General features: G+C 40.1%; 1 protein-coding gene across 1 annotated transcript; it reads left to right on the forward strand.

The window, feature by feature from the left end:
* The first annotated feature begins 1554 nt into the window (after positions 1–1554).
* Positions 1555–22335, forward strand: LOC113016078 (sodium/potassium-transporting ATPase subunit alpha-1-like). Its single transcript, XM_026158606.1, has 23 exons — positions 1555–1635; positions 2082–2192; positions 4837–4896; positions 5249–5350; positions 5452–5553; positions 5759–5872; positions 6069–6203; positions 6650–6767; positions 6873–7141; positions 7236–7544; positions 7979–8113; positions 11548–11740; positions 11886–12061; positions 12172–12308; positions 12713–12863; positions 12948–13116; positions 13191–13345; positions 13440–13560; positions 14753–14898; positions 15032–15162; positions 20346–20447; positions 21324–21415; positions 22138–22335. The coding sequence occupies exons 1-23, from the start codon at positions 1624–1626 to the stop codon at positions 22164–22166; spliced, it is 3069 nt and encodes a 1022-aa protein (XP_026014391.1). The 5' UTR covers positions 1555–1623; the 3' UTR covers positions 22167–22335.
* Positions 22336–22883: the final 548 nt, after the last annotated feature.

Consider the following 22883-nt stretch of genomic DNA (forward strand, 5'->3'; position numbering starts at 1 on the left):
CTTCCTTCATGATAACCCCTACTCTATTTCTCTTCCAATCTACACGATCGCAAAGCAGTTTGAATCTAATGCTTCTGGCCTTGCTTCCCTTCCAACTGGTTTCTTACACGGACATTAAAACTACCTTCATTTTCTTCATATCAGCCAGCTCTCTCTTTACCAATCATCCACCAGTCATCCCTCCATTTAAAGTACCTACTCTCACTTCCTTCTCTGCCTCCCAACACGTCTTTCCCTTTACCTCCTCCTCCTCTGTCTACCGCCAAACAATTTCCACCTTCTGGTCAACAAAACTATAGGCAGTCGTTGTTAATCCAGACCAGACCAATTTTGAACGGAGGTCTCATTCTGATCATCTCATGATGATCCATATGTCTGATTTGGCAATTAGATGCCCTTGCTGATGGAAACCTCCCCATGTATCCAGGCTTGTGACCGGCACTACTTGGCCAACCCAGTCATGGGTTTGGACTATCTTCCATACTGATCTTCCATGTGTGATTTTTTTTTTTTTGGTTTTAAATATGCTGTTGAATTGTTGCTGGAATGTGGTCAGCGTCTATGATCTCAGCAAGGTTTCTAATCTCTGTAACATCTTCCACAGACAGATGTGTTGATTTTTAAGAAATTTCCAGAATCACAAGAGAAAGGAATTAATGCTGCAGTTATGTATGCATTTTTATACAGTCAAATAGTCTGTCATCTAGGTCCAGTGAGTTAATAACAACCCTTTCACTGGCCTTTATACACTTCTTTAATAATACTACTGGAGATTTTTCATGTTTCACCCCCCCCCTCCTCCGTTTTACTATTTCCTTCCTCATCTTGCAAAATCCAGTGATTGCATACAGTCATGAATTTACAACAAACATATCCAACAACTCATAGTGTCCCAGCCAGCTATCAAGGACAGTCATTTCTTCCTAAGCAGGAAGATCACGGGTTGGTTTCATAAGGGTCATCAGGGTTACAAATTTCCTTTGGTTGCACCATCGATCTGTGATGAAATTCTGGCTGAACCAGCAAGTCTTTTTGTATTGTGGATTTGTACAAGAATACAGAAATTTGAAATGTCTCTAGTCAGATCATGCATTTTATTACTAGATGAGACCTGATAAGACCATCCATCCTTCAATCCCTCCATCCATCCACTTTCAGAGTGGGGATGGAGCCTATCCACTCTACTCATGAAGTGAAAATCAAACAACATTCAGGCTTGATGTGCTGAAATGTATAGTGAGGATGCATTCTGAGAGAGAAGGAGGGCTACTGAGTCTTAATGGTCTATATTTTGCACCTCTCTTCCTGAGACTGTAGTGGTGGGATCCCTCAGACAAAATAGTGGATACTAGAGGTGAACAAAGCCATCAAGCGGAAGACCTACCTAGTACTTGACAAGCATGAGTGATAGTGGCTGAACCAAAAACTCAGGTGTGGGAGGAGTTCATTTAGATCATGGAAGCTTGCCTCCCTATACCACTGACCTCCCCAACTGTGCTCATCCCTTGTCCTCTAACCACCATTCCCCTAAGCTCCTCCTATCCAGGTATAAAGGTAGGCTAAAATGAGTAACCAATAGTCTCTGCTCTGGGCAGACTGAAGGATAGAGACTGCACTGCGACCATGGGATCGAAAGTAAGTGTTGTCACATTTTTTAACCTGGAGTTTAGACTTCATTTGGACTAAGTCTGGGCTCTTTAATTTAATTTAAATTTTTTTTTTACATTTTTTTAGCTTTAAATTCATTTCAGTTTTTGGTTATGAGCTTTCAGTTAAGCTTTTATATTTTCATTGGACCTTAATATCACATTCTTATGTCAAAACCTTCCAGCTTTAAAAACTATCTGAAACCTTATTTTAAAATTATGTATGCGAATTTGAATTCATTGTTCTAATGATTAACAGCATGCCAATCAACAATATATTATCTATTAATTATTACCAATAATTACAAATAATAATTAATTAAGGTGGTTTTCTGCAGCTTTCTGAACAAATAGAAGACGACGCTTCAGGGAAATCTTCTCACATGTTTTGAATGTTATTTAGAACTTCATTTTGTCCCACTTTGTTCATTCCAGCGAATGAATGATGACTACAAACTGGCGAACACCTCAGAAAATGACGACAAAACAACCAAGAAGGGTCACAAATCCAAGGATACGGAGGACCTGAAAAAAGAAGTTGATCTGGTGAGTACTCCTCTTTTGTGCAGCCACTCTGTGATTATCTGTCAGGTAACACTCAAGCACACAAACACAACTTCTGCAAACGCTATAAAGAGTTTGTAACGTGCAAATATTCATCTTAATTAAGAAAGAAAGAGGCATTGAATGGAATGACTTTCATGAAATGGACTTAAGGACAACGTTAATCAGTCCATGTTACAGCTAGAGCATGAGCTCTGGCTGCCCAAGCTGTACTTCATAAACATTGTTGTGTACCATCCCATGTTAAGTTGTTAAGATGTTGGCAGTTATAAATGAACTTTTAAGTTTTGCTATCTAAAGAAGGTTTAAATGCTGAGTGAAGGAGCTGGTTGTATTTATATATTATTTTTTATTTTATTAAATGATATCTAATCTTGTATCCACATACAGTAAACCTATATCATTCAACTGTCCATATTTATAAAATCACTTTAATAAAGTTTTAGGTGGGTTTGAATTCACATGTAGATATATCCGACAACCAGCAGAACAGCTAGTTTTCACCGCTGTCAGCCTTTTCTTGCTCTGAACCGGTGTCTTGGTCGCTTCTCAAGGTCACTGATGAAATTGCATCACTGGGGAAGCATCACAAGGCAAACAAAGGGATGACAAATTATTTCATAACAATAACATGGTGCCTGCAGGGTTTTGAGGGATAGTGACCTTGGCCAGGTCAGTTCGTAACCAAATAGAAAGCAAATAGAGGATTAAAATATTTTGCTGGTGATTCTTGTATGCTTCTAAAACAACTTTAGAAAAGATGCTATTTTGACAGAAGATGATATTCTGTTAAATAATTTTGAGAATAATTTTAAGCTCGTCCATCAGAAGGCCCGGTGAGCTTAGTCCATGGGAAGCTCTCTGCCATCCATCTGTTCTGTTCACGAGAATAATATTCCTCCTCCAGTATTAGTCAGAACTGACTTAAACTTACACACAGTAATATAGTGGTTCTTAACCCAGATAATGCTCAAGGTTAAGATTGTATGACCTTGACATTGACAAGCTTGACAAGGATTGTGATGAATGATTGGCGTACATACATGATTGATGTTCTAGTTTCTTGAATCCAGCCAATGACCCTCCTGCACAATGCCACCCAGCAGATTGTTATTAGGTGATTAAAGCCACGTCTTGGTTGCATATTAATGATCACTGTCCTATATCTTAACTTGAGCTCAAAGATGTGCTACAGGACATCTCAGTTCCATATACACATGATGAAAATGTGGGTTTTTTTGAGTAGGAACATCAAAATCAGTGGAGAAGTGTTCTCGAGCTGCAATAGTAGCAACAGTAGTGTATGGCATGTTCACATTATCTATAGCACATTTGGTAAGGAAAATGGCTTATTGGGTGAACCATGCAACCACACCCATTTTCTCATGTCACTGTAAAAACTGCTTATAAATGTGACTGATCACACTTCATCCAAGCTGAAGACTTCTCATTGAACAAGTAAATATTAATGAAATGCATCATTTTGTATTCAACCTACTCAGAGCAGCAGACGATTGAAACTTTAATTTTTTAAAGTCAAAGTGAACTTGTAGGTTAAAGACCTTTATTGTAATTTTACAAGCATACCAAAATTACATTTATACTAATTTCACATATAATGACATAAGTACTGGACCAACTTCCTTAAACAACAGTGCAAGTGCATCAACAATATTATCTTAATCTCCTTTAGAAATATAGAGAAAAGTTGCTTTACCCACGACTGCTGAGGTGTTGTCATCACAATAAAGGTGCCTTGTGATGCTGACCACCTGGCATGAAGTTCGAGACAAGATGTTGCTCACATGCCATGATGTCAGATTGTGAACATCCTGCCTGTATGTGTTTTTGTTGCTTACAGTTAAAAGTCAGATGGCAGTCATGTCATCTGCAATTGTAACAATAGTGTTGGAGGTACGGATGGTTTCAAAGTTGTGTACACAGAATTTAGCAAAGGGTCACCATACAGCCTTGAGGTACTTTGGTCAGATATATATGTATGTATATATATATATGTTTTTTTATATATAAGATATGACATGCTGCATCAAGTCAAAATGCAGATAGAGAATATTGTTCCTGTTGTGTCTTGTATTCTGTATTAAGACTACAATAAGTTGTTCTTTGACACTAATGAAATTGCTGAAATAATTTTTTGGGGCTAATTACAAATGTGCATGATCAACGTCATGAAATCAATGTTAATTTCTTTCATTAGAATTTATGTTGATTAAAGTTCAGCTACAAGTTTGTGAGGATGGACGCCCCTGCTGGGAAATTCAACTGCAATGTCAAAAAAATGAGCAAAACTCTTGGGAGGAAACATCAGTCAGATATTAAAAGAGTGGTTATTAGCAGCAACATTGTTTCCATTCACAGACAGATTCTAGTCTTACTTGACTGTTTGCTTTAGCTAATCTTAAATTTCCTCCATGGACCAAAACGTAGCCACAATGCTCAGTTTTTAGTCTTTTTTATGCTCTCTGTGTCCCTCTGGAGGACACGGGGAAGTTTACAAAAGATTTTTCTCAAAGGAGATTATAGCTGCAGCTTCACAATCACTGGGATTTTGACTTGTTTTTAAAAATGCATCTCTCTGTCTCTTTCTGTCTTTGTTTCACCTTAGGATGACCACAAATTAAGCTTTGATGAACTTCACAGAAAATATGGAACTGACCTGACAAGGGTGAGCACTCCAAATGTGTGATAATGAGAGAGGGGAGGGAAGATTTGGCAGTCGGTGTATTTTTCTTGCATTCAATGCTTTGTCAACTTACTAGGCTATTTGTGAAGTAATGCCATTATTGGAGGTGTATTATCCAAGAAACACTGTGAAACTATTGCGAAAAAGTCAAGTCTGACTTCTTTTTCTGACATTAGATGGACATGACAAAAATAAATAAAATAAAAACACTCCTCAACGACCCACAAAACACACAATTAAAAGGGTCATAGGACCTGTAAAGAAAGAATTGTAGTGTACTCCACTTGTACAGACAGGTCTTTTGAGCTTGGAGTAACCGAGACACTGTTTTTAGGGTCTTTCTTCATCCAAAGCAAAAGAGATCCTGGCCCGAGATGGCCCCAACGCCCTCACACCTCCTCCCACAACACCCGAGTGGGTCAAGTTCTGCAAACAGGTGAGAGTCAAACCACAAATCTGTGTTTGAATTCAGATATTAGAAATGCAAAAAAGTGAGTACAACAAGCAAAGCCTGAATGTTTTTCCTCTGGTTTCCAGCTGTTTGGTGGTTTCTGCATGCTGCTGTGGATTGGTGCATTCCTCTGCTTCTTGGCTTACGCTATCCAGGTTGCCTCAGAGGAGAACCCTGGAAATGATAATGTAAGCAAGTCTTCATCTGAATTGTTATCTACTAAATAATGTGCATCCCAAAAAGTTGATCCTGTTCATCTGGATGCAACCTTTTCAGTTGAAAAGAATCAACTTTTTGGGACTACCTTCACTGGATGATTGAGCATGCATGAAGATAAACAATCTGTACCACTGTTTGCTGTACCACCTAACTCTCTCTTCTATCTTTATGTAGTTGTACCTAGGGGTTGTGCTTTCTGCTGTGGTCATGATCACGGCTTGCTTCTCCTACTACCAAGAGGCCAAGAGCTCCAGGATTATGGATTCCTTTAAGAACATGGTCCCACAGGTGAGACACTGAAAGGAAAACTAATGTAAATTCAACATATTTATAGCTTATATGAATTAAGAAACTGCAGTATTTTTTGCACAGTCTTAAGGGAAAAGTTCTGCACTGATGATACATTTTATCATCTGAAACTTTGCCGCTGGGATTAAAATCAAACTGAGTTAATCAAAAATTCCTAAAATCTTTGATTTCATAGCAAGCCCTGGTTATCCGTGACGGAGAGAAGAAAAGCATCAACACTGAGGAGGTGGTGCTTGGAGATTTAGTGGAGGTGAAAGGAGGAGACCGGATCCCTGCTGATCTGAGAATCATCTCTGCTCACGGCTGCAAGGTCTGTATCACAAATACTCTTTATGCCACCAAACATTTTTGTAGAGCATGTGTTTGATATCTACTATTATTTATTTATTTATTTAAATGAGAAGAAGACATGCTGTGATGTTTAGTTAGTTTTAGACATAGTTTAGTTATGGCCGGCGACAGAGTCGAGCTCAGCCCTCAGTCCATTTAGATTAGCTAATCTTGTGCATGCAAGCTGATTGCTCAACTGTTCAACATTTTTATGTATCCCACTAGTAAATCTGAGAAGTTACTAGCTATGTTGATTGGATGTGGTGGTCTTCATTCTGAGTAGCTTTTCTTTGATCATATCATAAACTGTTCCCATTTGTTTCTTAAGTTTATTATTATTATTTTTTACAAAAATATTTAATTCTGTGTTTTCATGTCACTGATCCCCTCACTGATCTTCGTTTGATTTTGTTTGTTATCTCTCAGGTGGACAACTCCTCCCTGACTGGTGAATCAGAGCCCCAGACTCGTTCTCCAGATTTCTCCCATGAAAACCCACTGGAAACCAGGAACATTGCTTTCTTCTCCACTAACTGTGTTGAAGGTAGAGTATGAACAGCTTGTGGTTGATAGAGAAATTTATGTATAATATTTATTATATTGCCCACAAGCATGTTCCATTATCAATGGATTTCAATTGTCCGTTCAGGCACAGCCAGAGGAATCGTCATCAACACTGGAGATAATACTATCATGGGCCGTATCGCCACCCTTACTTCCAGTCTTGAAGCTGGAAAAACTCCCATTGCCATTGAGATCGAGCATTTTATCCACATCATCACTGGAGTGGCCGTCTTCCTGGGTCTTACTTTCTTCATCCTCTCCGTCATCCTCGGATACAGCTGGCTAGATGGTGTTATCTTCCTCATTGGTATCATTGTTGCCAATGTCCCAGAAGGTCTCTTGGCTACTGTCACTGTGAGTTTTGGTGTCTAATGACACTCTCTTTAAATACCTTTCAATTTATTGTTGTCATAGTTTACAGTTTTGAAAACTTACGTTGTGTCTGTAGGTGTGTCTGACTCTGACTGCTAAGCGTATGGCCAAGAAGAACTGCCTGGTGAAGAACCTAGAGGCTGTCGAGACTCTGGGCTCCACCTCCACCATTTGCTCTGACAAGACCGGCACCCTGACCCAGAACAGAATGACCGTGGCTCACATGTGGTTTGACAACCAGATCCATGAGGCCGACACCACTGAGAACCAGAGCGGTGTCGCTTTTCAAAAGAGCTCCCCCACCTGGACTGCTCTGTCTAGAATCGCCGGACTCTGCAACCGTGCCGTCTTCCTGGCTGGCCAAAACGATGTTCCCATTCTGAAGGTGAGAAACTTTCATCTTTAAAACTCCTCTAATTATCAAATTCTAATGCATAAATTACACATCTGCAGTAAATCTTTGCAGAATCTATAGCATAGCATATGCAACTGTTTTAAATATACAGCTTGAGCCATAGCAAGAGGTGGCCAGTGAGACTGTTGGATCTACCATATATGACATACGTATTTCTTGCACTGTGAGTCCACTAAATGTGACAGGGTGGGTAATTTATTGCAAATAGTATTTGTATAATATGTGTGGTTACAGGTTTCTTTTTGTCAATGTTGTAAATTTATTTGTTTATTAACCAACAAATATTCGAGCTATTATATTGTTATTTATTGCTCATTCATTTTTATTTGCAATATATTGTTATTAAAAAAGGGACTTGATCCATGATCGATATAATCTGTTTCTTGTTTTGCTAAAACCCGCAGAGAAATATTGCTGGTGATGCCTCAGAAGCTGCTTTGCTGAAGTGTATCGAGCTGTGCTGTGGATCTGTTAGTGAAATGAGAGAAAAATACCCCAAAATTGCTGAGATTCCCTTTAATTCCACAAACAAATACCAGGTAAACAATCCACACAATGTATTAAAATTTAAAATGATATTGTATATAAAGATTGTATGTTAGTTTATATGTGTGACTCCACCTAAGAGTCCACCTGAGACCTGGAAGCTGTGCCCATCTTTGATAAACAGTTATGGGCACAAGAGTGTAGAACAATTCAATTCAATTCAATTCAATTTCTTTATTGTCCCACAAGGGGAAATTAGTTTAGCAGCAGGAGGATAAGAACAAACAGAACAATACTATAAAACAAAAATAACAATAATAATGATAGAAAATTCAAGGACAATTATTTGCCATTAAGGAGACAAGACACAGTAGGGATAAAAGAGACCTGGAGTCTTTTAGTCCTCCTCGGAGGTACTCTAAAACGGCGGCCGGAAGGCAACAACTCAAACTCACTGTGAAGTGGATGGTTCACACAATTAATAATAGAATGAGCCTTTCTAAGCACATTTCTATTGTAAATGGCCAAAAGTCCATCTTGCCAGTGCCCTGAAATTTTGCTAGCAGTTTTTACCAGAAGTCCCAACCGATTCTTATTCTTCACCGTCAGGTTACCAAACCAGGCAGCGATACAAAAAGACATCACAGATTCGATAAAACTTCTATAAAACAAGGACAACATCTCAGATGAGACGTTAAAAGATCTCATTTTCCTTAAAAAGAACAGTCTTTGTTGAACTTTTTTAGTAGTGGCATCGGCATGAGATTCAAAACACAGTTTATGGTCAAGTACCACACCTAGATATTTATAACTCTCAACGATCCCAATATCGGCAGTTTTAATGATAGTGGGTGATGAGCTATAAGAGGACTTCCTAAAATCAATAATCATGTCTTTAGTTTTTGACACGTTAAGTGAAAGGAAGGACTCATCACACCAATTCACAAAATCATCTACAACCTGTCCATGGCCTGACTCGTCCCCCACTAGAAGACTGACGATCACTGTGTCGTCAGCAAACTTCAGGATGTGTCTGTTTGTGAAATTGCTGCGACACTCATTTGTGTACAGAATGAACAGAAGGGGAGAGGCAACAACCCTGGGGTGATCCAGTAGAGGAGGAGAGCACATCAGAAAAGACATGATTTACCCTCACACATTGTGACCTATTAGTCAGAAAGTCTGTCACCCAGCTGACCAGACTAGTGTCAAGCTTGAAATGATTGTAAAGCCTGTCAGCAAGTAAGAGGGGTTGAATTGTATTAAATGCAGATGAAAAGTCAGCAAATAATAATCTTGCATGGGTGTGGGGGGCCTCAAGATGCTTATACAAGAGATGCAGGAGTGTGACAGCAGCATCCTCCACACCTCTCCCTGCTCTATAGGCAAACTGGAAGGGGTCAAGATGGTGTTCAACATGCATTAAAATCTCCTTCTTAATTATCTTCTCAAATGTCTTCATCACTAAAGAAGTCAGAGCCACAGGCCTAAAATCATTCAGTGCCTTAGGAGAACTGCCCTTAGCAACAGGAACAATGATCGCATGTTTCCAAATTTTAGGTACAGACTGTAGCTCTAAAGAAAGTGAGAAGATATAGTGAAAAATCCCACTCAGCTGATCAGCACAAGTTCTCAGTACCTGTCCACAGATGTTGTCAGGTCCAGGACTCTTGCTTTTGGTATGTCTAAAAAGATTAGCTACCCCTGTCTCATCAATACAAATAGATGGGGGAGTGATGGTCTTTTCCCTCAGTGTGCTGGTCTGCCTAGAACAATCATAGTTCTCAAAACGAAGGTAAAAACTGTTAAGACTGTCTGCCAGATGTTTGTCAGAGGTAAACCCCTCTAAGGTAATGCTGCTTTTACCTTTCGTCTGTAGCCCTGCCATTGTTTTCATACCAAGCCAAGCTCTTTTGAGGTTGTTACTGCTGAGTTCTGCCTCAATCTTATTTCTATACCTCATCTTGGCAATCTTTATTGCAGCCCTCACCTCCTTCCTCAATATTCTCACAGTGGGAACGTCTCCCTCGTTAAAAGCAATTTTCCTTTTAAGAATCAGATCCTTAATATCTTTAGAGAGCCACGGTTTGTTATTAGGGAAAGTCTTAAATTCTCTGACTGGAACCACAGAGTCTTTGCAAAAAGAGATGTAGCTACACACCACATCAGTGAGTTCATCCAAATCAGAAGTGCTCTCTTGAAACACGGACCAGTCAGTGCAATCAAAACACCCCTGAAGGGCAACACAACTGTCTTTTGTCCAGACATTAGTCCACTTCACACAGGCCTTCTCCCTCCTAATCACAGATCTGTAAGCAGGGAGGAGGTGAATAACATTGTGATCCGAAGAACCTAGCACAGGTCCGGCCACAGACTTGTATGCCCCCTTAATTGGTCCATAACACAAATCCAGCGTTTTGTTATGCCTTGTAGGACAAGTGACATATTGAAAGAAATTGTTCAGTGATTTCTTAAGGTTACAATTGTTAAAATCACCGAGAATAAAATTAGGAGCATCCGGTGAGAGAGTCTGCAGATTGTGTACCACTTTAAAAATGGCATCAGCAGCAACTTTAACGTCAGCCTTAGGATGAATGTAAACAACAGTGACAAAAATTTGAGGGAACTCCCTCGGTAAGTAAAAAGGCCTGACAGATACTGAAAGGAGCTCGATGTCAGGAAGACACAACCACTCCCGCACAGTAAAATTATTACACCAGCCCTGGTTGATATATAAACAAACCCCTCCTCCGTGAGATTTGCGTGTTACTCCACAGTTCCGATCCAATCTGACAGGGGTCCCAAAGCCGCTGATTCGCAGTGAAGTGTCACTGTCCATATCGGTCAGCCATGTCTCGGTAAGCGCCATCAGACAAGCCTCCCTGTATTCCCGTAGATGAAGCACATTCCCTTGTAATTCATCCATTTTGTTCCTAAGAGATTGGACATTGGCCAGAATCATAGAAGGCAGACGAACACGATTCTTCCTCCGAAGTTTTCTTACACGCTGACGCACGCCGCCTTTCTTTCCGCGTTTTCTCAAGCGGCGGGGCTTTCCAAAATTAGTCTTTGACCGGGGAAATAAATCCTCACCAAGAAGCACATCTGTCCGAGCATTAGAAGAGTCGTACATAGACAAACAGGACCACCGTAATCCAAGTAGTTCCTCGCGTGTATAAGTGATTGTCAGTGAGAGTGAATGACTCCAGGTGAATATCGCCAACAACAATAAACCTAAGGTGTAGAAGATCTCCATGTCGGCAAAAAGTTAAAACCACGGTTAAGAACAGAGTTAAAACAAAGTTAAAAACAAAAAGAGAAAGAAAATGCCAATAAATGCCAATAAACACCTGCTGCAGGTCACCACAAGAGCAGCGCCCGTCTCACAGCTGATCACAGCCCTCAACATAGTCATTTTGCATTACATAAACCACTGATAGTATAGATAAGACCTGCATTCAAATCCAACCTTTCTGCTGTCCCACAGCTCTCTATTCATAAGAACACAACCCCCAGAGAAACCAAGCATCTGCTGGTGATGAAAGGAGCTCCAGAGAGGATTTTGGATCGCTGCGCCACCATCATGCTTGACGGCAAAGAGCAGCCTCTGGACGACGAACTAAAAGATGCCTTCAATAGCGCCTATCTTGAGTTGGGAGGTCTTGGAGAGAGAGTTTTGGGTACAGTTTATTTTCATTTCAACCATGTTGAGTACAGTACAGAGAGAAACGAGGCAGCTTTCCTCCCAGACCATAACAGATACAGATTCTGATTGATTCTGAACAGACAATTGAATCTCAATCGCATTTTATTTGTGCCTTATAGGTTTCTGCCACTATCACTTGCCTGATGACCAGTTCAAAGAAGGCTTTGCTTTTGACACTGATGATGTGAACTTCCCCACTGAGAACCTGTGCTTTACTGGCCTCATGGCCATGATTGACCCTCCTCGTGCTGCTGTGCCCGATGCTGTTGGTAAATGCAGGAGTGCTGGAATCAAGGTATGATAACTGTTTGAAAGAACATCTCAAATTTTGATTTTTTTGGATATAGTTTATAAAACAAATTCTGCACATAAACTTTAAACATTTTATCTCCTCAATCCTTGCAGGTCATCATGATCACAGGTGACCATCCAATTACAGCCAAGGCTATTGCTAGAGGTGTGGGTATCATCTCAGAAGGCAATGAGACTGTTGAAGACATTGCTGCCCGTTTGAATGTTCCAGTTTCAGAGGTCAACCCTAGGTTAGTTCTCTTATCAAGATTTATTTAGCTAACTTTGAGGATAAGTAGCCGCTGTTCATAAACAGAGGTCATGTAATCTGTAAAGCAAAAATGCCTTTTATGTGAAAATACTGTATTTTCTCTGAAACTTTAATTCTTTATAATACAAGTGTAATAACACTTCTGTTGTGTGGGGGGAAATGTGATTCATATGCAGCGGGAATCCAACATTTTCTGAAGTCGAATATTTTCTAATGTTGCTTTTTGCTTAACATACCATCTTTTTTTTCTTTTTTTGCCAGGGTTAATTCAGTCTTTGTTCTATACCAATGTTTTCATCTTGTCTTCATCATGCCCTGTGCTCAGACACAGGACGTTGGATAACAACTGCTGTTATACTTACACTGTTGTAATCTAATCTACAGGGATGCTAAGGCCTGTGTCATCCATGGTGGGGAGCTTAAAGACATGACCCTAGAGGAGATTGACGATGTGTTGAGGAACCACACTGAAATTGTATTTGCCAGGACCTCCCCTCAACAGAAACTGATCATTGTGGAAGGATGCCAGAGACAGGTGAGCATCGGGGGGATTCTCACAGACACAGTTTGACAAGTGTTTTATTTGTGACTTGTAAAAAACACTTTATTCCTTGTACAGGGAGCCATTGTGGCCGTGACAGGTGATGGTGTGAACGACTCTCCAGCTCTGAAGAAAGCTGACATCGGTGTCGCTATGGGCATCGCTGGATCTGATGTCTCTAAACAGGCTGCTGACATGATACTGCTGGACGATAACTTTGCCTCCATTTTAACTGGAGTGGAAGAAGGTAAGACCTTGGGAAAAATGTCGAATTATATAAAATACAAAGCATCACTGAATCTGCTAAATTACTTTGTTCAGGCCGTCTGATCTTTGACAACTTGAAGAAGTCCATCGCCTACACTCTGACCAGTAAAATCCCTGAGATGTCACCCTTCCTCCTCTTTGTGATCGCCAACATCCCTCTGCCCCTGGGAACCGTCACCATCCTCTGTATTGATCTGGGAACTGATTTGGTGAGCTGTTTGGCTCTTCATCCTGCTCTATGTAGAGGTTCAAATGGTAGATAATGCAGTTATGGGTTGATTTTGTTTACTTGTGGTGTCACAGGTCCCTGCAATTTCTTTGGCTTATGAACAAGCTGAGAGTGACATCATGAAGAGACAGCCCAGAAATGCATCAGACAGGCTGGTGAACGAGAGACTCATCAGTATGGCTTATGGACAGATTGGTAACACATTATTTATACTTTTAAACCTTTAATTATTCTGTTCCTATTTGCTGTATTATGTCTTGATGCATGCTCCATCATACAGGTAAAGAAATCCCCAAAAGTTGATTCTGTTAATCAGGACGTCCCGTTTTCAGTAGGAGAAATGTTTCATCACTCATCCAAGTGTCTTCTTCTGTCTCAACTGACTGAGATGGAAGAAGTCTCCAACGTTATAAAATGGTACATTTGCATACTTATAAAACTAGCAACATTAAATGAAAACTGGACAGTGAGGTCAGTTTCATGATCATTAATATGCAAATTGTCATTATTATTGATTATTCATCAACAACCACTGATCAATGGCCATGAGTACCATTCACAGAAAGTTGGGTAATGGCTGCAATCACAGCATTGTAAGATGGTAGCTCTTCACTCTTGTGCCATCCGCTTCATCAGAGGTGGTTTGGTTTCCCCGATGTGTAAATCCTGGCTATCCTCTTGGCACTTAACAGTGTACACTATGTTACTCTGTTTGTGTCAGGGGACCTGATCCTTGGGGTGGACCAATTTTTGGCGCAGCGTGTTTTGGGGTTTAAAAGCTGCAAAGACACAGTGTTTAGAAAAAAATGCGTCTCAACTGTTCCGATACTCCTGACACGTATGGGATCAGTACGGGTTTTGGCTTCGACTGCGGTTGTCCTTCTCTCCTGGATCAGCTGGAGCTTTCCTTTGGTGCCTTCCCAGCTTTGAGAAATATTCAGTTGGGATAACCACATTTACTCAGGGCCTTCTTGTGTGTGCATTCTTGTACCATTCTCTGGTCACAATACAAAGTTTGTAAAAAGTTTCTCATTTGAAAAATGTTCAAAAAGGAAGATGTTTAAGAATGAAGATTGAAGAAACTTAATAGGTCCAAATTCAATTAACAATAATTGTTTTTTTTTTTAAAGTAACATTTTGTGATCAATTTCAATATCACATTTGTAAAGTATTCCCAAATATTTCCTTCTGTGGTTTGGTTCTGTGTCATAATCTTTGAATTCTCTGTCCATTATATCTATTTACCTTGGCTTTGCATAGAATGACATTGACGTGTCATATTTGTTCATGTTTATTTATGAAGAAACTGCCACAGTTGTAAAATAAAAAGTTCAAACTTTCTCTGATAAGAATCCATTGACGTTTTCTGTTGTTTTCTTCATGGTAGGCATGATACAGGCCTCAGCTGGCTTCTTCACATATTTTGTCGTCCTGGCTGAAAATGGATTTTTGCCCTTGGATCTCATGGGACTTAGAATCTTCTGGGATAACAGATTTCTAAATGACCTAGAAGACAGCTATGGGCAGGAGTGGGTCAGTCTGACTTGTGTTACTAGCTGTACTTTGGACTGTGAAAATGATCAAACTTTACGTTACAGTCCACTGAAGTTTCAGTGCTCAAAATCAAAAACATTCCAATCTTTTCATCTCTTTTTTTATACACCAGACATATGAGAGCAGAAAGATCTTGGAGTTCACCTGCCACACAGCCTTCTTCTCCAGTATTGTGATTGTCCAGGTGGCCGATCTGCTCATCTGTAAAACAAGGAGGAACTCTATTTTGCAGCAAGGAATGAAGTACGTATACATCAAGATCCGAAAGAGCTCCAATGGGTGTGATAGAACTTTACAATTCAATTGTATTAAGTGCCAAATCACAAAAACATTTGCATCAAGGCACTTTATATCATAAGGTAAAGACCCTACAATAAAACAAAGAAAAACACCCAAATCATATGGCCCCCTACAAGCAAGCACTTTGGCAAGAGGGGGAAGGAAAAACTCCCTTTTAACAGGAAGAAACCTCCTGCAGAACCAGGCTCAGGGGGGAAATACCAGTTAGGTTGAGGGGAGAAAGCAAGGACAAAGACATGCTGTGGAAGAGAGCCAAAGATGAAAAATAACAATGCATCATGGGTAGCTTAGCCCTATTTCATGAGCTGGTTCCAAGGAAGAGGGGTCTGAAAGCATCAGGTTTGAGGTAATGAGACCCAAATGCAGAATTCCTCCAAGAAAAGACAGTGAGTTTATTTACAGGGTTAAAAAATGCGCAAGTCCCAGCACTGTGGTTCCCATGGCGATTTCTCCCAAATCCCAAACAGTGCTTGTGTCCATGGTGGGAATCGTGAAACAGCAACTCCAATTCCAAAACACTGGCTCCACTCCCATGAAAACAACTCAGCTCCAGATTCATAGTGAAGACAAAACACACTGGTGATGGCTAGGCAATCCACCAGCAAACAAGGTTTTCATTAAGCAATCCACTGCCATACTGACGAGTTCAATACACTGTTAAGTAGGGATGCTGCCGATGACGGTAATCAGCTGCAGATGGCAGCAACAGATGAGCAGCAGGTGTGGCTGACTCCAGTGAGTGAACACTTCAGCGCTGAACAATACTCAGCACCAAAACCTCCAGGGATGCAAAAGTCCCACACAAAAGCACACACAACAGGGAGAGAGAGATGTGAGGGGAGTAGCAGCAAAAACACACACTCAGACACAACGGGCAGGTCGAGCGATGAGGGCTGCTGGACCATGACAGAAAGCTGAAGGCTCTGTCTGCCGTTCTACTTTTAAATACTCTCTCACGCAGCGTGAGAGCAAAGAGTTTTAATGGCGTGATATGGTAGTGTAAGGTCTTTAGGATAAGATGGGCACTGATTGATCAAGACCTTGTATTTGAAGAAAAGGTTTTAATATTTCATTCTGGATTTAACAGGGAGCCAATGAAGACAAAAAATATGTAAGAAATATGCTCTCTCTTTCTAGTCTCTGTTGGTACTCTTCTGCTGCATTTTGGATCAACTGAAAGTTTCAGACATCCTGATAATAATGAATTACAGTAGTCCAGCCTGGAAGTAGTAAATCCACGAACAAGTTTTTCAGCATCACTCTGAGACAGGAGTCATTCTATTTTGAACGTGTTTTTATCTCTGTTCACAAGTTTCTGGATTTCTTTTTTTTATAAGACTGAACTTTATTTTTCTATATTCACATTCTGTTTAACCTGTTGCTTTTTTGAAGAAGTGGTGCAGACTAATGAAGCAGTCTACTGACAAAAGTTACAAATAGTTGTTTAAAATGAAAGCAGTTTAAAACTAATTACTGAATGATTCATTGTGAATTAGTTTATTATCTAAATAAAGGCTCAGCTAGTTTAGATGTTTAGATGGGGCGTGAAAATATTTCTTCCTGCCACGTGGGGAATTATGTCAAAAGTATGAGACCCGCTGACCTTAGGGAAGCACAGCATATTTAATGCCTACAGCACGCTCTAATTGCTGTAATAAAATGTTATGGTCAACAGGATTAAACTCTCTTGTCTAGCAGGACAAGCACAGAGATAAGAAGATCACTTGTAACCTTCACCCAGTGTTTGTATTTCAAGTTTAAGTAATATTCTTTGATTTAGAGTTATTCGTGGTTTTGGGTGTCAGTGTTTATTATAGCTTGTGTATAGTCTCTGTGCCTGTGTTTACTCTGCGCCTTCCCTGTGTTCTTCGTTTCATGTCAGGTACCATTGTCTCTATGTTTGTGCATCTCCTGTGTCTCCTCAGTCAGTCATGTCTCCCTGTCTCAGGGTCAAGTCCGCTTCTTTGTGAATGTCTCATGCTTCCTGTTTTATTTTGAAAGTCCATCTTCTAGTGCTCATTGTGTTCAGTTTTGGTCTAAGGAGCTTGGAAAGAAAAGCATCTGGACTTCTTTAAGTTGCTTGAAGACGTTTCACCTCTCATCCGAGAAGCTTCATCAGTTCTAGGCTCAAATGGTGACGAGTCCTAGATTTAAGCTCTGTGGGAGTAACCCACCGAGAGGGACATGGACCCCCTAATGATCCTCTACCTAATCACAGGAGCCAAGGTGTGAAAACGGGTGTGGGTCACAATCAGGCAAGGGTGAGCCCACTGTGAAACCTAGTCCCACCCTATCATGCAATTTCCTGTGGTCAAAAGGCCCAGGATGTGAGTGGACGTTAAGGCATCTGGGATCTCATAACTGGATTACAGATGGCAGACAGTTGGTGTAAACCACCGCCTCTGTTCAAAGATGGTCATTCACAGCGGACATAGATGGTTTCTTTCACTCCTCTTTCAAACTGTCTTCTCTGTCCAAAATATGACATTGGCATCCTCTAAAGAGTGACCTTTGTCCTTTAGATCCTGATGGACAGCCAAGTCTTGTCCTGTGGAGGCGGCTTTTCTATGTTGTGCCATGCGCTTGTGAAGTGGCTGTTTCGTCTCTCCAATGTAGAGGTCTGGGCATTCCTCGCTACACTGTTCGGCACACACTATGTCGCTAAGTTTGTGTTTAGGAGTTTGTCTTTGGGATGAACCAGTTTCTGTCTGAGTGTGTTGCTGGGTCTGAAGTAAACTGGGATGTCGTGCTTGGAAAAAACTCTCCTGAGTTTTTCTGATGCACCGGCTACATAGGGGAGGATAATGTTGTTACGTCTGTCTTTCTGATCCTCCCTAGCTGGTGTCTGACCTTCTTTTCTGTGCATCTTTGCTGACTTGATGAAAGCCCCATTAGGATTACCACATGTTTCAGAGCTTCCTTTACATGTGTGCATTCCCTCTTTTTTCCTTCAGGCTTAGAGGGAAGATTTTCTGCCTGGTGGTGTAGGGTCCTGATTACTCCAGGTTTGTGTTCCAGAGGGTGATGGGAGTCAAATAGGATGCTCTGGTCTGTGTGTGTGGGCTTTCAGTAAACTTCTGTTTTCCATTCCCTTCAATGTGCGCGGCACAGTCCTGGAATGGCAAACAGTCATCCTTTGTGTCTTCCCTGGTGAACGTTAAAAAGAGCAGTGAAGGATTCCACTTCTTGGGTTTTGATTTTGACCCAGGTGTCGTCCACATATCTGTACCAGTGGCTGGGTACACTCCCTTTAAAAGAGCCAAGAGCCTTCCTTCCCACTTCCTCCATGTAAAGGTTGGCCACAATAGTTTTGCTTCCTCCCTGTCTTGTGTGTATTTGATTACTCCCAGCTCTGTTTCCCTCCTGTGTCTCATTCCCTCATTATTACTCTGTGTATTTTAGCCCCGTTTTTTTCTCTGCCTGTTGTCGTGCCAGCCCTCGTGTTCCTTTTCTGTTTATTGTATTCCTAGCTCCCTAGTTTTGGCTTTCCTGAAATTCATGAAGTTATTGCTGCCTAATGTTAAAAGAATGGTTGGTTCAACAGAGCTCTGTCTTTTTGTCAGCCTGGCTACAGTGTTGAAGGGAAAACTATGGTTGTTCTTATTTTCTTCAGTCAGTGATGATTATTAAGATGTTCTATCTTCACGGTGGGCTTTTTTAAAAATAAAGCAGCAGATTACTTTTCCAGGCTAAATCATGATCTTCCAAATTTTTGAGATACCATTTCACATCTACTGTGATCAAATCTACTCCCTACCGCTGTGTAATCCATTATTCTAAATTTGAATATTATTAGGAAATGATCAGGCAAGAGAGGGTTTTCAGGACACACTGTTAAATGTTCAGTTTCTGTGCGCTTTGTCAGAACAAAATCTACAGTGTAATTGAAGTGGTGGGTGCGTTCTTCTACATTTTGAAATAAGTCAGTTGAGTCTAACAGATTAAACACCATGATGAGGCATTTCTAGCATCTACATGGATGTTAAAATCACCCACAATAATGATTTTATCTGAGCTGAGCACTAAATTGGATAAAAAGTCGGAGAAATCAGACAGAAACTCTGAATAAGGCCCAGGTGGACGATAGATGATAACAAATAAGACTGTTTTTCTTTTTTCTTTTTTTTTAGTTTTTCAGCTGGGGTGGACACGGTTAAGAATCAGGCTTTCAAATGATTAAAAATCTGTCTGGTTCTTTGGTTGATTAATGAGCCGGAAATTGCTGCGACACTCTCCCCTTGGCCTGTGTAGACCGCAACTTTGCTTCCTGGTCCAAACTCTGGATAGTCACGTTTTGGGATGTTTAATAAATTTGGCCAGATTTTAAGAAATGAGACCTGGTCCATCCAAAGTGGGATGGATGCTGTCTCTCCTAACAAGACTTTGTTTCTTTCAGAAAGTTTCCCAGTTATCTATAAAGCCCACATTGGGTTTTTTGGACACCACTCAGACAGTCAGCAATTTAAGAACATTCAGCTAAACGTGTGACTCCTGGTCCAATTCAGGAGGGGACCAGAGAAAACTACTAACGTTGTTTTGGCGTGGTTGCACATCGACTTCATATTAATTTTAGTGACCTCTGATTGACATAACTGGGTGTCATTACTGCCGACATGAATTATAATTTTACAGAATTTAAGTTAGCCAGCAGATTTAAATTTCCCTCCCTGGAAGACAAGTGACTATGGTTGCCAGTGTTTCCAGCTTCATATGTCTCAGAACAGAGTTGTCCATTTCCAGAGCTTGTTCCTTGGCCGGTGTGTCACTGAATGGACATATGGCTGGTGGTGGAGTACCAGGGGCTTCTGTTTAGCATTTCTGACTGACATCAGCATCCATACAGCCTAGAACAAGTATAAAACTCGAACCATTTGAAGAACAAGCTCCGCAAACAATTTCAAATTGTATTATTCCACAAATCAGGCTGAAAGCTTACCTAAAAGCTGGAATGGATATACATGAAACTTAATATTTTATTTATTAAAGAAAATGAGCCAATGTTAAATATATATGTAGTACAACAAAGGATATACCAAGTTCCAGAACAGAAAAAGAGCACTCAAATCAAATATTAAAAAAATAGTTTCAGTTTTATTGATATTGACTGACATTTTTCTTTTGTACAGGAACAATGTCCTTATCTTTGGGATGTTTGAGGAGCTGGCTCTTGCTGTGTTCCTGTCATACTGCCCAGGCATGGACATTGCCCTGAAAATGTACCCTATGAAGTGAGTAAAGCAGATAAGCTAATACTATGATTTTCCATTAGGCAATAGTGTGAACGCTTAGAGATACCCTTTCTAGGCATTTTTTTTTTAAATTCAGCAATTATAATGACTAATTCCTAATGCACAATTGTCCTTTTCTCTGTGGTGTTTGTGGCTGTTTCCTTTGCCATCTTCATTTATGTACGGGCATTCACGTTCCCAAGCCAATTCCTGTCGTTTTCAACATTCACCATAACATCGACAGGATCAGTTGAGTCTGTTATCTGCTGCCCCTGCATCGCATCATAGAGTATGGCTCTGGCCAACACAGACTCATAATTCATCCTGCTCATCTTCTGGCAGATGTTTTCTCTGAAAAAGAAGATAGCTTTCCCCTCCCTAATAGAAGCCTTTTGTGTTTTAAGTCCTCCACACAGACCCCACGGATGTAAGTAGGGGTCGCTGATGTTCATGTCCTCCTCCTATCATCAACCAGTTCCTTAGTCTTTTCCACATTAAACAGCAGATGGTTATGCCAAGTACAAAAGTTGTCCACCACAGTCCTGTACTCTCACCACCTTCTCTGATACCTCCCACTACTGCAGTCATCAGAAAATGTCTAAAGGTGACAGACATCTGTGCAGTTCTGTGACCTGTTAGTCAGACCTGTTAGATTTAGTTCATTGACCAACTCCACGCTACATTTGACTTCACTGCTCTTTGTTTACCTTAAACCATTCATGCCAGTCCAGACCTCCCCCATAATCTTCTGGCACTCAAGTTTCCCTTTGTCCTTGGACTCCTCACCTGATGTCCTCAGTCACTTCAGCAGCGTCAAAGAAATAATGTCAGTGTAGTAGTTGTAATTCAGTCTCTGTCTGTCCATCCAAACCTTAGGCCATTATGGTGGTTCTGTGGATTACCGCACGGCTTCCTTCTCTTCTTTTATGATGAAATCAGAAAATATATCCTCAGACACCACCCAGGAGGTAAGAGTTTTATTCAGGAATGACCAAACACTTTGGACACATTTTTATCCATATTTTTTTCCTTCATGAAAGCCCTTTCTTTTTTCACCCATTTTTAAAAAAATTACTTGCACATAAATTCTTTGGAATTTCTCTGACTAGAAATAGGTTAATAAGTTATTAAGTTCCATTTGGCCCCATCTATTTAAGAGAGAGCATCTCATATATATAAAAATCCATTAGCTTTTTTTAGACACATATTAATATAAATCCTGTTTTCAATGCCATTATTATTAATAATTTTAATTAATAATTTGTTTAAAACTAAAAACTAAAAATCATGATCAAATATCAATCCTTTTAGCCCTTCCACCAAATGTATTTACATTGGTTAACATTTAAACTAACCTTGAGACTACAAGCATCAGCAAAGAAAAAGGTACTAAAAGTCCAAAAGTTTTAAATGGTTGAATATCTTAAGAAATCAAAGTAAACTCTAAACTCCACTAGTTAAAGTCAGTCACGATGCTTGAATCTAAGTAGAACCTGTATGCAGGGCTGGCTCTGATACAGCTGTGTGAAACTGTCCATGTTAAAGCCTTTTACATATTTAATTACAAATGCATAATCAACAGAGTTATATCAAAAATCTTTGTCATTTGGACAACATAAAGAATTAAAAAAAATGTGAGGTGAAATTTCACAAAAATGATGTCCCTAATCGTGTCTCCTTTGGTTTTTAGGCTGGTTGGAGAAGGAGACATACTACTGAGCCAACATGAGACAGACATGAAGGCAGTGTGTGTTTCATCACTACTTAATGTTATCTTAAGTGTTTGTTAGAGATGCTATAGCTCTAAAAACACCACAAAGCATGGATAGATTAAGAATATCTTTATGAATGTGTGTACCGAAATAAAGTATTTCTAATCTAAAATCAAGGCTGTCTGCATTTTTATTCAGTTTTCTTGTAAGTTTCTTTGTTATGTTAAAAGTGGGGAAAAAAACTGTCTCAGGGTTTTTTTTCCCCAAGGTTCAGTATCTTGCCTGTGAATACTCTCCAAAGTTTTTAACTTTCTGAGAAGAAGTTAGAGATGATTTGTTTAGGGGCACCTGCTACTTTATGGACACTAAGTTGTGTAATCCTCACATTCATTTCTGAGATTTTAAATGTTTTCCTTGTCCTCCTAGTATTTTACAAAATCCCTCCCCTTGTACTTTAACAACCTCATCTCCACCTCACCCTGCACCATGCATAGCCAAGTGGCTACAAAGAATCATAAACGTCACATCCAACAACCTGCATCGGCCAGCCATTAAGACAACCTTTCCTGCTCACTGCACACTCCAGTACACAGAAAATGCACATATTTGTTTAGTGCGGGACATCAGAGTCAAAAGCGTTCTTTGGCTCCAGGCCAGTCATTTATGAAGTTTACTTTTGTTTCTAATAATCTGATGAGCAGTTAGAGATCACAAGGTCATTTCA

The sequence above is a fragment of the Astatotilapia calliptera genome, chromosome 23 (genome assembly GCF_900246225.1).
Source record: "Astatotilapia calliptera chromosome 23, fAstCal1.2, whole genome shotgun sequence".
In the NCBI taxonomy this organism is placed as follows: Eukaryota; Metazoa; Chordata; class Actinopteri; order Cichliformes; family Cichlidae; genus Astatotilapia; species Astatotilapia calliptera.